General features: G+C 50.4%; 1 protein-coding gene across 8 annotated transcripts in view; it reads left to right on the forward strand.

Moving 5' to 3' along the window:
- The window catches only part of SYNRG (synergin gamma), a 515,412-nt gene that overhangs the window by 62,511 nt on the left and 431,001 nt on the right, over positions 1–21,900 (forward strand). For all 8 annotated transcript variants that reach the window (XM_086954875.1, XM_086954876.1, XM_086954879.1 and 5 more), the window contains one exon: positions 10,583–10,623. In XM_086954875.1, coding sequence (XP_086811001.1) covers positions 10,583–10,623 — 41 coding nt within the window. The remainder of the gene's footprint in view (positions 1–10,582; positions 10,624–21,900) is intronic.

Below are 21,900 nucleotides of genomic sequence, written 5' to 3' on the forward strand. Positions count from 1 at the left end.
AGGAGGAGGAGATTCGGCAGGCGAGATTGAGGAGGTCAGGCATGGCCGCCCACCCTACTGGGGGCGCGGCCGGGGTAGGGACGGCCAGCACGGCTTTGAGGCCCGATGGTGCCGGGGCCCTGCCAGGTTCGAGCGACCTGGGGGGCGGGAGGGGATCCAAGTCGGCAGTTGTCGGCAGAGCCAAGGGGGGCCTAGCGGGGCGCAACACGGCTCCGAGACGCACGTCAGAAGCAGTAGGGCAGTCCGCGGCGGCTGTCCCTCCCCCGCGGGATCGGGCAACGGGTTCTGGTGGCGCCACCGTACAGCGTGGCCGCGAGTGTGGAGCCAAGGGAGTGAAGCGTGCAGTGAAGTGTGTCTCGTCTGAAGGTGTGGATCAGGAACCGGTGCTTGAACTGGATTACGGTGCTGAGAGCGAGGAGTTGGAAGAAGGGGAGGTGCGGGATGACCTGGAAGGCGTAGGCCGCGCAGCGGGGGGTGATGACCTTGGTGTCTTGCAGGTCGACCCCGGATCTCGGAAGAGGACTGGACCAGTGAAGGCCCGTGGGAAGGAGTCCAGAGAACGGCCCCCGGGAGCGGACGGAAGCACTAACAGGTGAGAGTGCCTGGTGGGCGGCTTGGGATGACGCACCCCGGGGTGGGGAGGGGAGGAAGCGGGCCTGCCGTTCGGTGGGAGTGGGGGATGGGTCTGTGAGGGAGGGGGGGGCGCCTTCGGGCGGTCCACCTGAGGATGGTAAGAAGGTGGATGGTAAGTCGGTAACTTTGGGGGTGCAGACTGACAAGAGTGATGGGAAAGATGAGAAAGGGGTGAAGGTCCCGAAGAAAATGCCGTACATGGGGCTGGCAATGCCGTTGGGGTCACATTTGTCCGAAAAAATGAGGGAGAAGATCTGGAAACATGCACCGGGAGGTTCAGGCGAAGGAGGGTTCCAAGGAGGAGGAGTGGGAGTTGACGAGGCGGCCTAGAGTGCCGATCACCATGGAGAATTGGACTTCGGCTTTTCTGATCTATGCTAGCGTGTATTGTGTGAAGTATCTCGACCGGGCGATTGCGTTGTTCAAATACATGGACATTATCCGCAAGGCTCAGATGCAGTTTGGGGGGTTTGCTTGGCTGAGCTATGACGAGGAGTTCCGGGCCCGGGTCAGCGCCGATCCGGAGAAGAGCTGGGGGGAGGTGGATCAGGAACTCTGGATGCAGTGGATGGCGTCGTTGCACTCGTCGGCCTCTACACATACGGCCAGCGGTTTACCGGTGTTGTATCGGTCTTTTCCGACGCGTCCCGCCCCGCCCAGGGCGGGGCGGGGGCGGAACTGTGCCCAGCACCATTGTGTCCGGACAGCCGCCCAAGCCGGGGGGGGGCCTCCACAGGAGTGTGTTGGAGCTACAGTCGGGGTTTCTGCTCCAGGTACCCGTGCAAGTTTAAACATGAGTGTTCTAAGTGCGGAGGGAAGCACCCCATCACTCAGTGCCTCTCGCTCGCCACCCCTTTGAAACAGTGGCGGAATGCCAGGGGGCGAGGACAGCCTGGCCCGAAGGGCGCCTACTCCGGTTAAGGTGGAGGATATGGCCCCGTGGCTCGCGTGCTACCCTGACCGCGAGGCCGCGGCGCGGCTCTTTTGGGGTTTCACCGAAGGCTTTCGGGTGGGTTATCAGGGCCCCAGGGAGCGGCGGTGGGCCGAGAACTTGAGGTCGGCGAAGGAATTGCCGGGTGTGGTGGCTGCGAAGTTGAGGAAGGAGGTGTCGGAGGGGAGAGTTGCAGGGCCGTTCCTAGACTGGCCGCTGCCGGACCTGATTGTCTCGCCACTGGGGGTTGTGCCGAAGAAGGAGGTAGGGGAGTTCAGGATGATTCACCACTTGTCCTGGCCGGAGGGTAGGTCGGTGAATGACTTCATTGCGGAGGAGGACTCGAGGGTGCTGTATGCGTCGGTGGACGATGCGGTCCGGATGGTGCGTTCCTGTGGTCCCGGGGCGGAGCTGGCGAAGTGCGACATCAAGTCAGCTTTCCGGCTCCTGCCGATTCACCCGGCGGATTTCGGGCTCTTGGGCATGCAGTTCGGGGGTGCCATCTATGTCGACAAGGTCCTTCCCATGGGTTGTGCCATCTCCTGTGCCTTGTTTGAATTGTTTAGCTCTTTTCTGCAGTGGGTCATGGTGAGGGTGAGTGGGTGCCGCGAGGTCACTCACTACCTGGACGATTTCCTCTTCCTGGGAAGGGCGGGGTCGGGGGATTGTGGCAGGGCCCTGTCGCGTTTCCAGGCCTTGGCGGTGCAGTTTGGGGTGCCTCTTGCGCCTGAGAAGACGGCTGGTCCCAGCTGTTGCCTCACTTTCCTGGGGATCGAGTTGGACTCTGTTGCATGGTTGGCGCGTCTGCCTGCGGTTTAGGTGAAGGAGATTTTGGAGTGTCTGGAATGGGCAGTGGGGGAGAGACCGATCCCTTTGCGGGCGGTTCAGAGGCTGCTGGGTTTCCTTAACTTTGCTTGCCGGGTTGTGCGGGCGGGGCGCACGTTCTGTCGGCGGCTCGGCATGGCCATGTCGGGGGCAGTGCTTCCGCATCACCGGGTGAGAATCTCGCTGGGGGTGCGGTCGGATCTACGGACTTGGATCGCCTTCTTGCAGGAGTTCCATGGAGTGCCCTTGGAGTTTGATGAGGAGAGGGCGGTGTGGCAATGCCAGATCTTTTCTGACGCGGCTGGGTCAGCGGGGTTTGGAGTGTTTTGGGATGGGCGGTGGTGCGCGGAGAGCTGGCCGGCCTCCTGGTTAAAGCAGGGCAGGAGTATTGCTTTTCTCGAGTTCTTCCCTTTGCTGGTGGCTCTGGTGGTGTGGGGGGATGACTTTCGGGACAGGACAGTGCTTTTCCACGTGGACAACATGACGGTTGTGGACCTTGTGAATAACCAGAGGGCGAGGGACCTGTGAGTGTTGAAGCTGTTGCGAAGGTTCATGCTGGCGTGTCTGCGATTGAATGTGGTGTTTCGGGCCAAGCATGTCCCTGGGGCGAATAATGACATTGCCGATGCTTTGTCTCGTTCGCAGTGGCAGCGGTTCCGACATCTGGCGCCGGGAGCGGACGCCTGCAAGACCGAGCTGCCGGCCGGCATATGGGCCTTGGGGGAGTGAGGATGATTGGTCTGGTGGAGGGTTCGTTGGCACCGTCCACGAGGAGGACATATCGGTTGGCATGGTCTGAATTTAGTTCTTTCATGGGCTGGTTGGTAGATGGTGTGGTGAGTGGGGAGTCGGAAGTGCTGGGTGGTGTGAGGGGCTATGTGCTCGCCTGCATGGACCGGGGCCTGACTGCTGCTACGATTTCTGGAAAGTTGGCTGGCATTTCCTTTTACGGTATTCTGTTTCTGGGTTTCGACCCCACCAAGGATGTGATACTGGCTCGCATGTTGCGGGGGTGGGGCCGGGAGAGGGGTGTTGGGGGGGGCCGCCTGCGGGAGGCGGTGACGTTTGACCTGTTGGTGCGACTGGTGGGGGTGTTGCCTGAGTGTTGCTATGACGGGGCGGAGGTGGGCTTGTTTCGCCTGTGTATGGTGTGGATGTTTTTTGGGGCGTTCCGTGTGTCTGAGTTTCTGGGCACGAGGCGGGGGCCCGGGCGGCTGTACGAGGATGTGCGGGTGGATGCGGGGCGTCTGGGGATTTGGCTGGGACGCTCTAAGACTGATCAGATGGGCCGTGATACGTGGGTGTGGCTGAACGAGGCTGGTGGGGCGGTTTGCCCGGTGCGAGAGTGGCGCTCCTTCTGCGGGGTGGGAGGCCCGCGGGGAGGTGAGATTTTTCAGCATGCTTCGGGTGCGAGGTTGTCGGCGGGCCAGCTGTTGGCGGTGTTGAGGGTGGCTTTGGGTCGACTGGGGATGAATGGTGCGGGGTTTGGTACTCATTCCTTCCGTATTGGTGCTGCCACTGCAGCGGCTCGTTTGGGTTGGTCCTGGGACCGGATCCGGAGTATTGGTCATTGGAAGTCTCGCTGTTGCGAGCGGTATGTGAGGAAGTAGCTGGGGTCCCAGGCAGGTTGATGGTTTGTGCTTTCTGTTTTGCCCGTTTCTAACATCTTTTTTCTTCGTAGGTTGCGTGGGTGGCCCGGGTGGTAAGACGGTGACGTGGATCGTCGGGCACTCCTTTGTGCACTGGGCATCCAAGTACGCTGACCAGCAGGTTTACGGACGTAACCTGGGACTGAGAGGACAATTGCACGAGGTGAAATGGTGGGGAAAGAGCGGAATGCGATGGGGGGCACTACTGCCCTGGCTCGCGAAGATGGTGCCCCAAAGGGGCTGCCCGGATTTGTTGATCATCCATCTGGGCGAGAACGACCTGGTGCAATTGTCTGGACTGGCTCTGTTGCAATTGATGCAGAGGGACTTGGATGTGCTTAAATCGAGGATGTCGGGGGGCCTGCATTGCCTGGACGGAGCTGGTCCCCCGTAAAGTTTGGAGAGGGGCCATGAAACATGGGGCCATTGAAAAGGCCCGGAGAAAGTTGAATCGGGCAATGAGACTCTACTGTGTTGATAGGGGGGTGAAAGTCATCTCACATCCTGGACTTCGCCTGGAGGAGCCTTTAGCCTTTAGGGAGGACGGTGTGCATCTGTCTCGTCTGGGGAATGCATGGTATATGATGGAACTGAGGGATGTGGTGAGCAAGTTGTGGAATGAGTCGATCTGGTGTCGGAGGGAGTGACTTGGCGCTGACGGACGGACGGCCCCTTGGTGGGGGGGGTGGGGCAGTGTACCGCCCTACAGGGGGTCCACTGGGTGGCAGGTTCCGAAGGGATAGGGGGTCAAGAGCGGGCATACCCATCCCTTGGGGGGGGAGACTTGGTCAGGACGGATCGAAGTTGGTTTGAAGTTGGCAATGGCTGGGGGCTGGAAGGGTGATTGACGGCAAGTGGAGGGTGTTTGGAGCCGCTAGGGCTCAGTATTGACATGAATGATTGAAAACGAATGGGGGGGATGTATGAGTGGGGTGTTCTGTTATTGTTTACTGTTCTATTGTTATGCGCAGTTCTGGTCTAATAAATGGCCTTTTACGCCTATAACTGCGTGGTCTGTTTATTGCGCGATGCCGGGCCCCGGGGAAAGCAGAGTCGCAGACTAGTCTTTCCCCGGGGTCTTTCGCGCAGGGGATAGTCCAGGCAGGGGAAGGGGAGGAGCTAGGGGGTGGGTACTTAAGCGCGGGGGAGGAAGGGATCTTCCTCTTTTCCGCGCCTGGCACCATCGGGAGGGAGCTCGAAAAAGACCGCCCACCCACCCGGCAGTTAGAGGTGGTTCGTGGGTTGGCTTTGTTGCGTTGCCAGTTTAGGCCAGAGCTGCGGTAGGCAGGTTCCGAAGGGATAGGGGGTCCAGAGCGGGCATACCCATCCCTTGGGGGGGGGGGGAGACTTGGTCAGGACGGATCGAAGTTGGTTTGAAGTTGGCAATGGCTGGGGGCTGGAAGGGTGATTGACGGCAAGTGGAGGGTGTTTGGAGCCGCTAGGGCTCAGTATTGACATGAATGATTGAAAACGAATGGGGGGGGATGTATGAGTGGGGTGTTCTGTTATTGTTTACTGTTCTATTGTTATGCGCAGTTCTGGTCTAATAAATGGCCTTTTACGCCTATAACTGCGTGGTCTGTTTATTGCGCGAATTGCCATTGGGAATCTGATTGCGTCGGGCGGCACAAGGTACAGGCAGAGCCCAGGGCTAGAAATAATTTCATTATGGGGTGCTGCCTTACCTCGACACGTTTTAGACAAACTCTGGCTGAGTTCTGGATTGCTCCTCTCGACCTGCCCTGGGCTTATGGGGTCACGAGCACGTTTTATTGCGCGAGCCACGGCGGCAGAGACGTCTGCGCACGCCCCTATTAAGCATTGCACAATTGGTTCTCCAATGCATTTATGGATCATTGAAGTACAGAATCCACTCCGCAGAGATTGGTGATAGTTGTGCTTTTTTATGTCCTCATGGAGCACGGAACCAGGGGACACGAGGGGTAATGAATGATTACTGTGAGTGAACTTCTCTGATTTTCGCCCGAACAAAAATCGGCCCCCAGCAACAAAACCGGCCCCTGGCCAAAAAACCGGCCCCGCCCCTGGCAGCCTACCGGGGAATTGCCCGGTGCCCGGCCTTGCAGTCCGGGCCTGCAGTGAGTAGCCCCGAAAAGGTAATTCAGACCTGCCAGTGCAGAGTCTACAAGTGGTTTGTAACTGGCATGTCGACTTGGCCAGTGCACACACTTGCCAGTCCCTAACCTTCCCTTTTTCTTACATGGCACCCACCCCTAAGGTAGGCCCAAGGTACCCCTATGGGCAGGGTGCAGTGTATGTGAAAGATAGGACGTGCCCTTGTGTGTGTGTGGCATGTCCTGATAGTGAAAAACGAAATTGGCCGTAATTCACTATTTCAAGGCTACCTGTTCCCCATAGGACAGAATGGGGAGTTTGCTTATAACATCTTATAAAGGTAACTGGCCCAGGGAATTGGGTAGGAAAATAAGGTTTAGTATGCCTGAACTCAAAATCTAAAGATGCATCTTTTAGTGAAGGTAGTTTTTACATTCTGTTTTTGAAAATACCACTTTTTGAAAGTAGGTATTTTCTTGCTTCCTCATCCCGGTTGCCTCTGCTGGAATGTAGATTGCCTGTCTGGGTTTTGGATGACAGAAGGCTGGGGAGCAGGAGTGGCTCCAGATAGTCTAGGTGGGTCAGGAAAGGGCTGAATAGACCTGGGCAGCAATTGGGGGAAAGGGGAGGAGATTTCCTTGCACCTAAAAGGGCCTGGTCAGCCTCTGACAATGCCATCTCCACCTCCTGCCACAAAGTCACACCAGAGAAGGAAGAACTGGTTCTGGCTGGGCACAGACACTCTCTGCCAAAGAGATCAAAGGATTTTGGGATATAAATATTGGGGCCCAGACCCCTGATCCTTAGAACTCTTTTGGACCAAGAAGACTGCCAAGAAGACGAGCTGGAGAAGCTGTGAGGGGGAACTACCACTTTGCTGTGGGCTTTGCTGTGTTGGCCTGCAGTGGCTGCTACTGTCTTAGGCAGTGAAAGGATTGGACTGAACTTTCTGCAATCTACTTTGTGAGTTTCTCCAAGGGCTTGAGGTAGAGCTTGCCTCCTGTTCAAGAAGTCTCAGGAACAGGAAAGACTTCAAGCTCTACTGTCCTCAGCTCTGGGGACTGTGTGTTTTGTGCTGCAACAGAAGAAAAGCAACCCGACGACGTCTACGACTCCACTGCCGACACAGTGTCCTGAAGGCACCGCAGAGGGCAGCGCCGCAATGCTGCACCGCGACCCTGGTCTCACCGATGACGCCTGCTGGCGCCGCTGCTCGCACCCTGGCCTATGGGCACAGCACTCCGCACCGCCTCGCTTCACGACAATGTCTTGGTATCCCGGATGCCGTCGCTCCACGCCGAAATCGCCACCGCTGCTTGCACCATGGTTCGAGGGCACCGTTTGTAAAGTTACACGACGCACCGCTCTCATCCCGCACTGCAACCTTAGCCTCCGACGCCGGCACCATCGACTCCAGTTCGTCAGCCGACGACCGCACTCCAGCAGCGACTACACCGCTGCTAGCACCATGACTAGCACGGCATTCACTTTGCACCGTGACCCTGGTCTCACCTGTAGACTTCACACCACAGCACAGCACCCGACGTCTGCCGATGCCAGCGCCCCTGACTCGAACAGAGAGATCATCGATTTGCAACGTGCGTGACTTCAAAGGCCCGATGACTCCTGCACAGACTTCTGGAACCAATGCCTTGTGGATGCCGAAGCTCAACGAGAGGACGCCGACGCCTGTATTTCTAAAAGGTACTGTTTGCGGTTCTTCCCGACACAGTAGCTGGCCCGCAACACCTCTGTCAGCCAGAACTGTTTGGATCTGTTTGCTTACGATGACGTGATAGCCCAGGACAGAGCTATCGACGTCAAGGAACTGTTTTTCAAGCATATTTTGATAACCGAAGATTTTTAAGTACTATGGTGTGGATTTTTATATTTTTTTGGTCTTGCCTTCAGTATATAAAACATTGGATATTTTTCTTAACTGGTGTGGTGTCCTTTTGTAGTGCTTACACTGTATTACTGTTGGTTATGCACAAACACTTTCCACACAGCCTATAAGATAACCCTGACTGCTCTTGCCAAGCTACCAAGGGGGTGAGCAGAGATTATCTTCAGCGTGTAACTCCCTTGCCCTGACTAGAGTGGTGGTTTATACCTGGCTTTGGCACGTGCCCTAGCCTACCACAAATCCAATTTCTAACACTTGGCATCTGCATCATCAGTATTTCAGTGATTAATGTAAGTTATTTGGGGATGTACCTGGGGCATGCTATTTTAAAGATGCGATCTCATTTGTTTGCGAGGGAAGAAGAAAATCCACATAGTATACCAGAGAAGTTTTAGAATTTTTGCATTTATAATGGTCTACCTGTTAAAACTGAAAAGTACAGACTGAAAGTGAATAATGTAACTTACATAGGACACACTGTTGGCATAGATGGCTTACAACTCAAACCTTAGTTAGATGACAACATTAATATCTTGGGTCCTTCTAAAAAAAAAAAAAATCTTAAAGAAGATCAATTTTGGGTGTAATGAAATGTTACTCCAAGTTCATAAAAAAATAAAAAAAATTCTGATAAACAAAAGATAAGAGAATTGTTAAAGAACAGTAATAAATTCAAATGGAATTAGGAATGTCGACTATAGTTACTGAATATAAAATGTGAAATTGAATTGGTTCCACCATTAGGAAACTTAAATTTACTGAATAAGACCATGACCATGACCATGACCACGACCACGACCAAGATCAGAGTCTATGGATTAGGTCCTGTTGTAAGCTAAATTCAGAATGGAGCATAAGTGGTCATTTCATATGCCTCACATACTCTATCAAACACTTAACAGTGATATTGTGGTACATAGAGAGAAATGTTAGCTTGATTGGGCTTTCAGAAAGTTTGTTTGGGGAATACTATTCATAGTACAGACTGCCCATCAGCCATCGATTCCTGTGTTGTCCACCAAAGTATTTGATATATCTGCTAGAATAACTGTACGGTTGGTAAATCTAGAAGTATTTATTTTTATTATGCAGTTTGTAGATGGTGATGACAACAAATGTACTGATGTATTGACAAGATTTAAAATCAAGCATGATTGCTGTAATTACTGTAAAAAATGGCTTATAAGAATTTTGTTGGGTGGCAGCCATAGAATCCATGCAGATGGGAACCATATCTGTATAAGAAGCCAGAGCCATTTTACAAAAATAGAATATACTACACATATAAAAACCTAATCAGCAAATACACTTAGTAAACTTAGTGAAAAATGGGTCGCCGATCTTGGCACACTGTAGGACTCGGACTGGTAGGAGACCCTGCAGTAACAGATAAGAGGCCATGAAGGCTAATCCCAATTAGGATCTTTCTATTCACAAATCCAGATGGTGCATTCGGCAGGACTGACTCCATTCTTTGCCTTAGGGCTTGTCCCCTCTCTGCAGTCCTTTTGGGACATGATCAGGGTAGTCTGGAATAGAGACTGAATGTATCCATAGAGCAAGATTAGTAGCTCTTCTTATTGGGCATTTGGTGTCACAACATACCACCAGATATGACTGTGCTATGTAATTTAACCCTGATTGGCGTGAGACATAATATTGCCGGCTTTTATGGTGATGCAGATACACTCCCTCCCCCCACCTTTTCCAAAGATGAAATAGTAGATGAGGACCTGGACTGGTGCATGGACACAGAAACAAAATAGATTTATTAGAGAAGGGGATGTCCAATGAAGTACAAGGATATTTGCGACACTTCGGGAGATTTCCGTGGTCTAAACTGGCACATGGGCTGGGTAGGTGAGAGGAGTGAGCACCTTCCTCCTTGCATAAGACAGTGTAGAACTGTGGAAGCCGACATGCTGTCCTGTTGAGCCTGCTAGCCTGAATGCCATATCGCTGCCATATTGCTGTGAAACTAAAGTGTTTTCCCAATATGAAGAGAGATCTGTTTACTTTAAGCATTAAGTTCATGCTACCTATTCTTAATCCTGAGCAATGGCAGTGTGTGAAGTGTTATGTGGATTTTTTAAAAAAAATAATTCTAAATTTCCTAAATTTTAGGATAGCTATTAAACTGCTTTTAGACTTTAGCAAATCTCACACTTATCTAGAACTGTACAGCTGCCTGGTGGAGGCAAAGGACCCTAAAGAAATTACCTAGAAATTAAACACTGTCTTATTCTAAATAACCCTGTTCACAACAATATTGTAGTTAGGGCTTTAAGATGCTCATTGTGACTTTCATGTGTTTGTCAATTCATTGAGTTTCTAATTTGGATAATTGTGTTACTTTTACACATTGTGCTGAGTCTATATTTTAAAGGTTTTAAGATAAAATACGTTTATTGTCGTAATTGTTTTTTGTTTTTCTTTCCCATTTAAGTAAAGACATCATTTTAAAATATGACCTTGTTTTTCTAATGCTGAAATAACCCTTTCATATGATTTAGATGTCAAACTAGGGAAACATTTTGACAAGTTGCATTTCTGTATTTTCAGGCTCATGTTTCCTGTTGCCGGTGGTATAGGCCCTCCTCAAGGTGCGTGTGCATGCCTGCAACCATTCTTTCTGTAGCAGTCCTCTCCTGCTTGTTTTTACTTTTCACAACACATGGCTTCCTACTCAGGATTTGAGACTAGCAGACTGCGTGGAGTTGATGATTTGAGTTACCACATAACATAGTATCTCCATTGCCTTGCAAGTTGCTCGTAGCTGTTACTCATTGCCTTAAGATGCTGCTATAGGAAAACCAATAATCACACCATTTCAATAGTAGCAAAGGAGCAAGAGTATTTAAATCAAGCAAGAAAAGACTCTTCTTGCGTAACAAAAGTATATGATTAAAAGGTTGGGTGTGGCTGAGCAAAATTAAATGCACAAGTCAATTTTTTGTTGTTGAAAAGTATTGCATAAAAACAACCAAAATCACTGAATCCCTGGGCCTTTGCGATGCATGGCGGATCTAGCACCCACATGTTAAACAGTTCATGCACCACACACAGGCGCGCATGGATGCCATTTTCATTCTGTCTACGGATTGCACCACGATCCAAGACGTCCGAATACTCCCGAGAGGTTTCTCCGACCATTCCCCGCTGCTCCTTAGTACAGGGGCTCCTCCCCCTTACTCGTGCCCAGTTTGGCGGTTGAATACTTTGTTCCTTCAGGACAAGGAATTCAAGAAAGTGGTGGGATCAGAACTGAAGCAGTACTTCACCACCAATGTGGGGTCGGTTTCTTCCCCGGGGTACCCTGTGAGAGGCGGGCAAGGCCACTAGTCGTGGATGAATGAATGAAACACAATTTATAAGGCGCAAGACCACATCCAATGTCCGCGGCAGGCCCAGCTTCTGCAAATTACCTCACTGGAGTCGCAGGCACTGCGCCTTGAGCAATCCCCCCCCCCCTACTGATGGCAAAACCGCTCATGAGCGGCGCCTCACGAGCATACGAGCTGAATTCAAGCAGCTCTCGTTGGAGGCTGCCAAGCTCCTATGGAGATCTTCCATAGCCAGAGTTTATGGCAGGGGTGACAAAAACTGCACAATCCTTCATAGGCTCCCCACGTATCCCAGAGTGAACCGCATCATCCCAGAAATACTGGATCAGGAGGGGTTGACGCAACGGTCCCCGGTGACTATGGCCGGCGCTTGTGCCGCCTTCTACCATCATTTTTATGCCAAACTAACCCCGGTACTGTCGCTCGGCGAGCTGATGGATGTGAGGGGTGCCCACCTCCCCCAGCTGGACTCTACTGCTCGAGCTGATCTTGACCACCCAATTTTCCACAACGAGATTAATGAGGCTATTGCTTACACCTCATCGGGTAAGACTCCTGGCCCAGATGGCCTCCCCCAGGATTACTATGCAGCATACCCAGAAGCCCTTGTTCCCCGCCTTGCTGACTTATATGCCGTGGCATTGGAGAAAGGTTCCTTCCCGCCCGAGACGGACATGGCCACCATCTTGTCCTCCCGAAGTCACAACCGCCATCTCCTCACTGTGCTGACTACCGTCCCATCTCCCTCATTAACACAGACGTTAAATTGTATGCCGCAATCCTTGCCCAACGGTTGAAACCCTACCTTATGTTGGTCCACCAGGACCAATGTGGATTCATGCCCCAGCGAGGCAATAGATATTGCCTCCGGCGGCTCCACTTGGTCCTGGCCCACCGCCAGGTGCTTTCCCCTTACTTGGCGCTCTTTCTCATCGATTTTGAGAAGGCGTTTTACTCCGTGGACTTGACATACCGTGACGACGTGCTAGCTGCGGTGGGTTTCGGCCCTCGCTTCCGTCAGCTGGTTGGGGTTCTGTATCCCCGGCCCCAAGCTCTCGTCTTGGTCAATGGGGTTCTCTCTGACTCCTTCCCCATTCAAAGGGGGACGAGACCGGGATGCCCCCTCTTGCCCCTTCTCTTTGCTCTGGCAATGGAGCCTCTAGTGACCTTGAATTGGTCCGAGAGTCTCGTTCGAGGATGGGAATGGCCCAACTCTGAAGTGGACAAGATCGCTCTTTATGCAGACGATGTCCTGCTCTTCTTAACCGAACCCGCCCAATCAGGTCCTCGTTGTCTCCAGATCCTGCGCTCTTTCGGGCAAACCTCCGGCCTCCGAATGTATTATTCATTATTATTATTTTTTTTTTAACTTTGTTTATTGAATGAAATCACAGAAGTGTTGTACATGATTGAACGACACATTGCATAATATCATCAAAAAAGTTACAAATCAACATCAATCAGGAGTCCTCAAGATGTATCTCCCATCAATCTCTCCTGTCTGTGCATTTCCATTTCGATTGTGGGCGACACACATATATCTCCCCTGTGTTTGTTCCAATGGGACCACTTCCTATCCCATTTCTTACGGCACCCTCTTGCCTTATAGACCTCCGTCTCTGCCAGCAGACACCGGTCCATTTCTTTGCTCCACAAAGTGACATGGGGCGGGTTTTTGTCCCCCCAACTCCTAGCCAGCTCTCTTCACCAGTGTGTAACACAATGTAGTGAACTGTTGTTCGATTTCCGTTAAGTCAGTGGCCTCCCAACCTCCCAAATGTTCAGTAGTCCGAGTTGTGGGGTTAGAATTATTTCTTTTCCTACCGCAGTGGACATATGCACTGTGGCTCCCTCCTAGAGGGGGCGTACCTTGGGGCAACTCCACAAGGTGTGATAGAATGTGGCTTGCTGGCCACACCCCTTCTACATCTATCGTCAGGTTTAGCCCCTATTTTTGCCAAAACTGTCCCAGTTATGTATGAGCGGTGAAGTATTCTAAGTTGGATCAAGCAGAATCTCTGAGTGATGGCCGCCTCGCGTGGCGACATCAGTGTTGACTGCCATTTTTCGTCTTCCATAGGGCCTAAGTCTTATTGCCAGTGCTCCCTGAGCCTTGGGAAGCTATCTGGAAGATTGTTACTCAATTTTTTATAGGTTAAGGAAATCGCCTTTGACCTGAGAGGTCCATCAAGCAGGCGATCTTCCAGTGGGGAAGATTCCGGTAAGTCCGTAAAAGACAAAGGCTGCCTGCAACGCGTGTCTGATTTGTAGGTATCAGTAAATTTCCCCCTGAGCCAATTGATATTTATCTTAAAGCTCACTATAGGTCAATATTGCCCCTTTTTTGACCAGATCTCCCACTGTGGACAGCCCAAGGAGGTCCCATTTATCAAATCCGGGCTGATATCCTAGCCTCCTCAATTTCTGAGCAAACCAGAGTGGCGTAGCCAACGATAGTCTGTCCAACCCAGTCGAGACGTGACTATACGCCAAATATCCAGCGTGTATTTGGTAGGTCCAAAAAACCTCCCTTTATTTTTCTTATCAGTGGTATAGAGGGCACCCAAATAGCCCGAGCGGTCAGTCTGGTATCTATCCAGGGCATACGCTGGATCATCTAGAGGGTAATATATCCAATGGTTGACAGTCACCAGGTGCGCCGCCCAGTAATAACGCTGCAGGTCTGGGAGGGCTATGCCCCCATCATACCAACCTTTTGTCAGTTTTTGCCTAGCGATCCTAGGGGCTTTCCCGTCCCAAAGCAGTGTGGTGATCTCACCCTCAGCCGCTCTGAAATATGAATCTGGGACCTTGTAGGGGCAGTTGTGGAACATAGAGGAAGCGCGGAAGGGTCAGCATCTTAAACGCTGCCTTCCCCACTAGTGTCAGGGACAGGGACTGGGTCCTCCAATGCTTAACATCCGCATGCCATCTAGCCAGAGGCGGAGCCAAATTTGGGTCGTAAAAACAGGTTGGGTCCGAGGTAACAAAGATCCCCAAATATCGAAAACGGTCAGTGGCTACCGTTATCATACACTGTGCTGGGACACCTCTCCCTTCAGCATGAAGAGGACTGATTTGTGCCAGTTTATTGCAAACCTAGAGTATTTACCAAAGTTTGTGAATATGTTGAAGACAACACTGATCGATCTATATGGGGATGCCAAATAAAGAAGGATATCATCCGCATAGAGCGATATGCGGTCTAACACATCGTTTGCCCAGTGCATGCCACGTACCATCATGTCTCTACCTATCCAGGGCGCGAGTGGCTCCAGTATGAGGGAAAAAATCAGCGGGAAGAACGGGCAACCTTGCTTCGTACCCCTACGGAGCTCGAACATCCGATAAGGTAAAACAGTTCACTCTCACTTGTCCTAATACTCCTGTATACAAGAGGCGCACCCAAGCCACAAATTTGGGGCCTAGCCATGCCCTTTGCAACACCTAGAATAAATATGGCCATTTTATAGAGTCGAACGCCATAGAGGCGTCAAGAGACAATATCGCCGCGTCTTACACTTTTTTTTTTTTTTTTTTTGTCGTCTAGCCATGACGTTGTGTACCCGTCGCAAGTTGTTACGCCTTTGCATAAAGCCAGACTGGGACTAAGGAGGTAATAACTGTTGCCAGTCTATTCGTCAAGACTTTCGCTAATATCTTCATCTCCACATTTATCAATGAGATCGGCCTATAGGAGCTGCAATCATCACTTGAATGAATTCTAATAAGTCAGTCCTGGTCCCACTCCATCTCTCCAGAGAGTGCTACGACTGACAGTCCATGATACTGCTTCAGCGTCAGTCTTTTAAATATCTTGGGATCTGGGTTGCTCTCCTCCCAGAACTGGGATGGTTCCTCAATGTCACCCCGCTCGTGAAAGAAGCTAAGGCGGATCTCCATGGATGGCAGAAACTACCCCTGAACCCCTTGGGGAGGGTCGCCTGGTTTAAAATGATGATCCTTCCCAGGTTTCTTTATGTCCTCCAACACCCCCTTCTGTTTCCCACGGGCATGGTTTCTGGAGATGGACACTATGGCTACTAAATTCCTCGGGGGAGGGGGGGGGGGGGGGGGGGAAGGTAAGGCCCGGTTGGCGTTAAACACTTGTCAGATTCCATCATTCAATGGGGGCATGGGGATGACACACTTATACCTATACTACCTGGCAACTCGTCTGCTGATTATACATGACTGGTTCAATGGAGGCTTGTCTGACCCGGCCTATGCGCTTGAATTAAGTGAGCTCGGCCTGCCCAGAATCCAATCCTTACTGTACGGGGAATCCATCCCATCCACCTTGCCTGACGCCACACGCTCCGCGCTCTTAGTCTGGCGGGCTGCTCTAAGACATACCCAGTAGACACACAAATTCACCCAACATATGCCTCTATGGCATGGTATATGGCTCGGGGAGGTCAGTGGGTTACAGGGGTTTTGAGCATGGGATCTAATAGGGATCTCTCAGCTTGGTGATGTGTGGGCAAGCAGCCATATGCGCTCTTTTAAAGACCTTCAGTCCAGATATTCCCTGCACACCTCACAATTTTACAAATATCTACAACTGAGACACACTCTCCACGCACACATACCGGATGATACCAGGATCCCTGAATACAGTCCCCCCCCCCCCGAAGCACAGACAATGCTATGCGACTTGGGGTAGGGAGGTATTTCCCGCATCTACCGGACACTGATCAACAGCACCCCGACCTCACTAGACTGACTCGGGGACCAATGGGAAGAGTGGGTAGGTCCTTTGGCGAGGAGGACTGGCGGGATGCCCTCATGTCAATCCAATTATACTATTTGCATACGGCTTACTTAACCCCAAAGCACCTACATCGAGCCGGCATCTCCCCATCCGCCTCATGTGTGAGATGCGGTCAAGACCTGGCCGACTTCTTCCACATGGTGTGGGCGTGCCCCCAACTAGCTCCGTTCTGGAGTGAGATCGAAAGCGAACTGATCGAGGTCCTGGGGTAGGAGGTTTCACACGATCCACGTCACTCCCTTCTCGGGATTACAGAAGGACTACACGGGTCCAGAAATGAGAAATTACTCTACAGCACAGCCATGGTTGTGGCCAAGCGGACATAGCCGCCTCCTGGAATCTTCCCACACCACCAAGTTCTGAGAAATGGCAAGGGGGGGGGGGGGGGGGGTGGATTGGTTCGCGGCACAAGAAAACCCCATGTATGAGGCATGGGGGTGTCCTAAGAAATACCGGAGGGTATGGAGCAAATGGCTGGGTGCAGTGGTGTAGCTTGAACTCTATACATGACGTTTGTATTTACTGCTGCAAGGTGTGGCTAAAAGCAATGTTTTGTTGTTCTTTTAAGTGTCTCGCAACACTATTAGTACTATATAATGTCGTATTGCTGGTGCTTGTTCTTTGTAAAAACAACAATATTATTGTAAATAAAAAAATAAATGACCAAAATCATATTCTAATTGAAACTTTTTTCATATAAAAGAACACAAACATTCTACAGCCAAGAATACTATCGCTATATAAATAGGTGTATTTATCACAATTCTACATGAACTCTCTATAAGCTTATCCTAGAGGGCTTGTGGCTGTTTAGTTTATCAGCCTACTACTATTTTGTGCAGACAGTAATCCAGAGTTATGGTGTGCAGAGGAATTTATCAAAAAGTAAGTCAATTCGAGTTTATCTCCTAAGTGATAATTTACACTTAATTTCGTTTGTAGTTACTAGATAACAAACCATAAAACTATGTGGATTCATACTGGGGAACGCAAACAAGCAAAATGGTTACTACTTTGTAATGTTTGTGTTGCATGATATTTACAGTTCCTTATGGTCTGACGTAGCCACTTTAGATCTACGCTACGTTCTTATGTGCTTGGATTGATTGACCTGATGGGACAGCAGATGTTCACTGCTTTCTTTCTTCCATAATTTAAGTTGTGAAGTTCAACAACATGCTATAGAGCTAGAAAAGTCTAAATAGTTTGCTGGTTTTCAGTGGGCATGTAGAAATGCTATGGAGACATGACCCAAACTCCTAGCTTAGTTGCACATACTGACCTAACTCAGTGTCTCAGCAATTTTCTTTCGTGGCATGCCTTTGGTTTCATTTGCAGATTAGTACTTTGCAATTGTTGACAAGAGGCTCCGAGACAAACCAGTGATTAGCATTTGAGTAATGTTCTTGAGGGCAAAAATACAGTTGTTAATAGGTTATTGTGCTGAACTAGAAGGTATTTTCAGTAAGGCAATCTGTCATTTGTTTCTTTTTACTGGCCAGAGGTGAGAATAGTAAATAAATGTAACTTTGTTTTGGACAGTCGTTGCAGTTAAAAATGAGACAGTTCTTGTTGTAGCTTTAGACAAGCATTCTATGTGTTGAAGAGGGGAGGTTACCAGCATTTTACAAGGGCAACTTTTGCGGCCTGCTAATTGCAGGCATTGTCTTCTCACATCTCTTCTGTTAATCCAAGAGAACAGCCCTTATTTCCCAGTCTCTCATTTGATCTCATTGGGCACCTTTGCTCACATTGATTCAGTTGACCACAATATGCAGCCCTTTACCCATCACTTGTATTAAATCCAATGACCGTCGTTATCCGATGTCTCCCTTCTCCTACTCCAGCTGTCTCTCTACCTCTCTTAGTCAGAAGAGTGTTGAAAATATGCCCAAGGCAGCACGAGTTGATGACCGAAGTTTTTATTAGGTTTCTTCAACATAACCTGAAGTCAAAGTGACAGTTGAAACTGTCAACAGAAGGAGAATGGGAATGGAATGTTCCACTATCACAGGGGACAGGGGGAAAAGGAAAGGATCAAGAGGTAATGAACACGTATATCTCATACAACTGCCCACTGTAAAGTCCGTGAACATGGCATAGTGATTGCGTGTGCTCTTTGGGTCATAGAAAATATATCCTAAAGGAAAATTACAAGAGCTCAATTTGATTCCATTGACCACAATATGCATCCCTTTTTTCATTACTTACATTAAATCCAATGGCAGTCGTTATCTCATGTCTACCTTCTACTCCAGCTGTCTCTCTCCCTTTCTTAATTAGAAGCCTTTCTTCTGCACCATCTTCTGATAATCTCATAATCTATCTATTGAACTCTGAACAGTCTTTTTCACCTTTGTCAACTGTGGACATAGTGCCACCATCACTCCCAGAGAAGACCTAGCACTAGCTTTTCTTGGTACTAAGGATGACTGTGGTCTCAACATGTAAATGGAGTGTATATAATTTGGTTTGATGGTAACTGGCTGAGATGCAGCACATGAGTAGTGGAGAAGTGGAGATTGGGTTCATGACCTGGAAAAATACATTGATGAGGTCCCGGGGATGCCTGTGGAAATAAGAGAAGATATGATTGCCATGGAAGGATTTTTAGGTGGATGTTTTGTATGGGTAGACATACGTGTTTCTTTATAGGTCTGACATTTGGCTGCAATACCTCAATTAAAAAAAAAAAAAAAAAAGTTTTTATTAAACATAAATAACAAATCCAAATATTAAGACCATCATGCCTTGGACGTCTGCAAGTCAATTTCGGCGAATGTAAGTTCCAGCGTTACAGAATCATGAAGGAGTGTGAAAATGGGCTCATGGTGCCTCAATGTCCTCACAAATTGGATCTATTTCTGGCGGTGTACAGATATCCCCTCGGTAAGCATTCCAAACCTCCCATGTCTTCCCCCATTTACGGGGCCTCCCCTTGGCCACATAGACTGCTTTCTCACGAAACATACACCAATCAAGGTCTTCCATCCACTTCCCAATCTGAGGAGTTCGGCTAGCGCCCCATAGTTGCGCAATATTTCGCTTAGCAATCATGCAGGCGAGAGTGACCCAAAGCTTACCAAGACTCATGAGGTCGGAAGACTCATGAGGTCGGAAGGCTCCCATACATTGAGTAGACATCGGCGTGCCTCGGGTGCAATCTGTACTCCCCACACCTCACTCATTTTCTCATGGATTTTGGTCCAATAATTATGAATCTCTGGGCACTCCCACAAAATATGCATAAAGGTACCAGTCACGCCACAACCCCTCCGACAGTCTGCATTTGAGGCGAGCCCCATGCGACACAACCCTGGGCCCATGGTGTAGGACCGGTGAAGGATCCTAAGCTGCACCAACCGAAGTCTCATGGAAATCGCCACTTCCCGCGAGGATGACACAGCTTCCCCCGTCCATTCCTCATCATCCAAAACCAAACCATCTGCAGTCCATTGTTCCCGGATTTTCACCAGGGGATCTTCAGTGTGATTGACCAATTTCTTGTAAACCAGAGAAGTCGCCTTGGTGGGAAGAAACCCATCCAGGATTCGATCCTCCAGCGAAGAGGCCACCGGCGGCTTCACTTCGCGAGGGTTAGCCGCCGCCAGTGCATGCTTAATTTGCAAATAGCGGTATCGCTCGCTCTCATTCAGTTGGTGTATGGCCTGCAATTCCTCAAAAGTCAACAATCCGTTCTTGTCCCACATATCTCGGACCTGCGAGATAAAAATCGGGTCCCAGCGATTGAAACCCTTCGACTTCCACAGGCTGCCCAAAGCTTCCGAGTTCCACAATGGCGTGGCCATTGTTAAGACACCCTCACACTTGAGAGCACGGTTGGCCTCATGCAACACCCGCGCCGAAGCAGACGTCGGACCCAGCAGAGAGAACCTGCCTCGCCTAGCATACAAAATCCAGGTGTACACAGCCCCCGGCAGCTGGCCACGATCCATGGCAAACCATTGGTCAGCTGGGGAGCCATAGATCGCATGATTGATAGGGGCCAACTGAGAGGCCCAGTAATATTTCCTAATGTTGGGCAGTCCGATCCCACAGTCATACCAGGGTAACATCAGTTTGGATAATGCGATCCGCGGCTTCCCAGCCCAGAGGAGCTGTCACTGCAAAGATTCTATCTCGTTGAAATAAGAGGGGGGCACGGGATCGAAAAAGTTCTGCAAAGAGTATAAAAACAGTGGCAGCGCCATCATTTTAAACAGAACCGCCGACCTAATAGGGAAAGTGGCAGCTCCTTCCATTTTGCGATATCCCGGCGGAGTCTGGCCAAGGGGGGGGGGGGCAAATTAGCCTCGAAGCTTACCTTAGAAACCCGAGAGATGTGAACTCCAAGGTAGCGGAAACCTACCAGTTCTACTTTTACCGGACAATTCTCTGGCACTCAAGGGGGGTCACCGCTTAACACAAAAAGGACCGACTTCTTCCAATTAATGGCAAAACCGGAATATCTCCCGTAGATCGCTAAGATATCCAAAAAAACTATTAAGGACTGCCGGGGGGAGGTCAAGTACTTAAGGACATCGTCAGCATAGAACGAAATGTTGTCCTCCCAATCCGGAGTCCAACGCAACCCTTTAATTGATCTGTCCCAACGTACCCAAGCCTCAAGTGGCTCCAAGGCCAGGGCAAACAAGATTGGCAAGAGGGGATCTCCCTGATGGGTGCCCCTCCCTAGTTGAAAATCAAGGGACTTGTGGTTGTTCACCACAACCCGGGCCAGTGGAGCCGAGTATAGGAGACGGATCCATCGTATAAACTCCGGCCCAAAACAGAGCTTCTCCAACACTGCAAAGAGATAAGACCATTCCACTCTGTCGAACGCCATTGTGGCGTCCAGCGACAAAAGCACTGCTGGTTCATAGATGCGATCGGCACCCGCCACCACTCCATGGAGTCTACGAAGATTAAGAGCGGTGTTACGGCGCGGCATGAAGCCGGACTGGTCCGGGTGCACCAGCTCAGAGATGACCTTCACCAACCTATTAGCAAGCAGATTGGCCAGGACCTTAGGCTCTGCGTTTAAGAGGGAGATTGGACGATAGGAGGCGCAATCCGACCGGGGCGTGCCATCTTTATAGATCACAATAATATTAGCGATGCGTTAGTCATAAGGGAGTACACCGTTTTTCCTACTCTCAAGATACATATCATTCAGGAACGGAGCCAGACGGTCAGCGTGAAGTTTATAGAGTTCAGTGGGAATACCATTCGGGCCCGAGGCTTTCCCGGAGTGAGCCCACCGGATAGCCATCGCGACCTTGTCATTAGTTATGACAGAATCCAAAAATTCCCTTTTCTCGGCCGACAAGACGGGCATTGGAATGTCTTGAATGACTTCTGCATTCTCTTCCACCGTGTACAACCCCGCCAAGGTATAGACCTCCTCATAATAACGGGCAAACTCATCCACTATGAGCTGTGGATCCGTAGTGACCCCCGAGCCCGCGATCTGCAGCTCCGGCACTAGACGTGATCCCCAGTCACCCTTCTCCTGCCATGCAATCAGTTTCCCGGCCGTATTGCCGTGTTCATAAATTCTACTTTGGGTGTTAGCGTGCTGTTCTCTCGCCCCATCGCACACCAGTAGTTTATACTCGTCTGGAAGGAGACCGAGGCGGTGTATATCCCCCGGATCCCCTGTAGTGGAGACCTCCCTTTCCAAGGCCGATAGCTCCTCCTCAATCCTGTCGATTTCCGCCCTGCTCTTCTTTTTCTGCCCAGAGATTAGGGAGAGAGCCTCC

Source organism: Lissotriton vulgaris, chromosome 2_1, assembly GCF_964263255.1.
Source record: "Lissotriton vulgaris chromosome 2_1, aLisVul1.2, whole genome shotgun sequence".
NCBI classification, from domain to species: Eukaryota; Metazoa; Chordata; class Amphibia; order Caudata; family Salamandridae; genus Lissotriton; species Lissotriton vulgaris.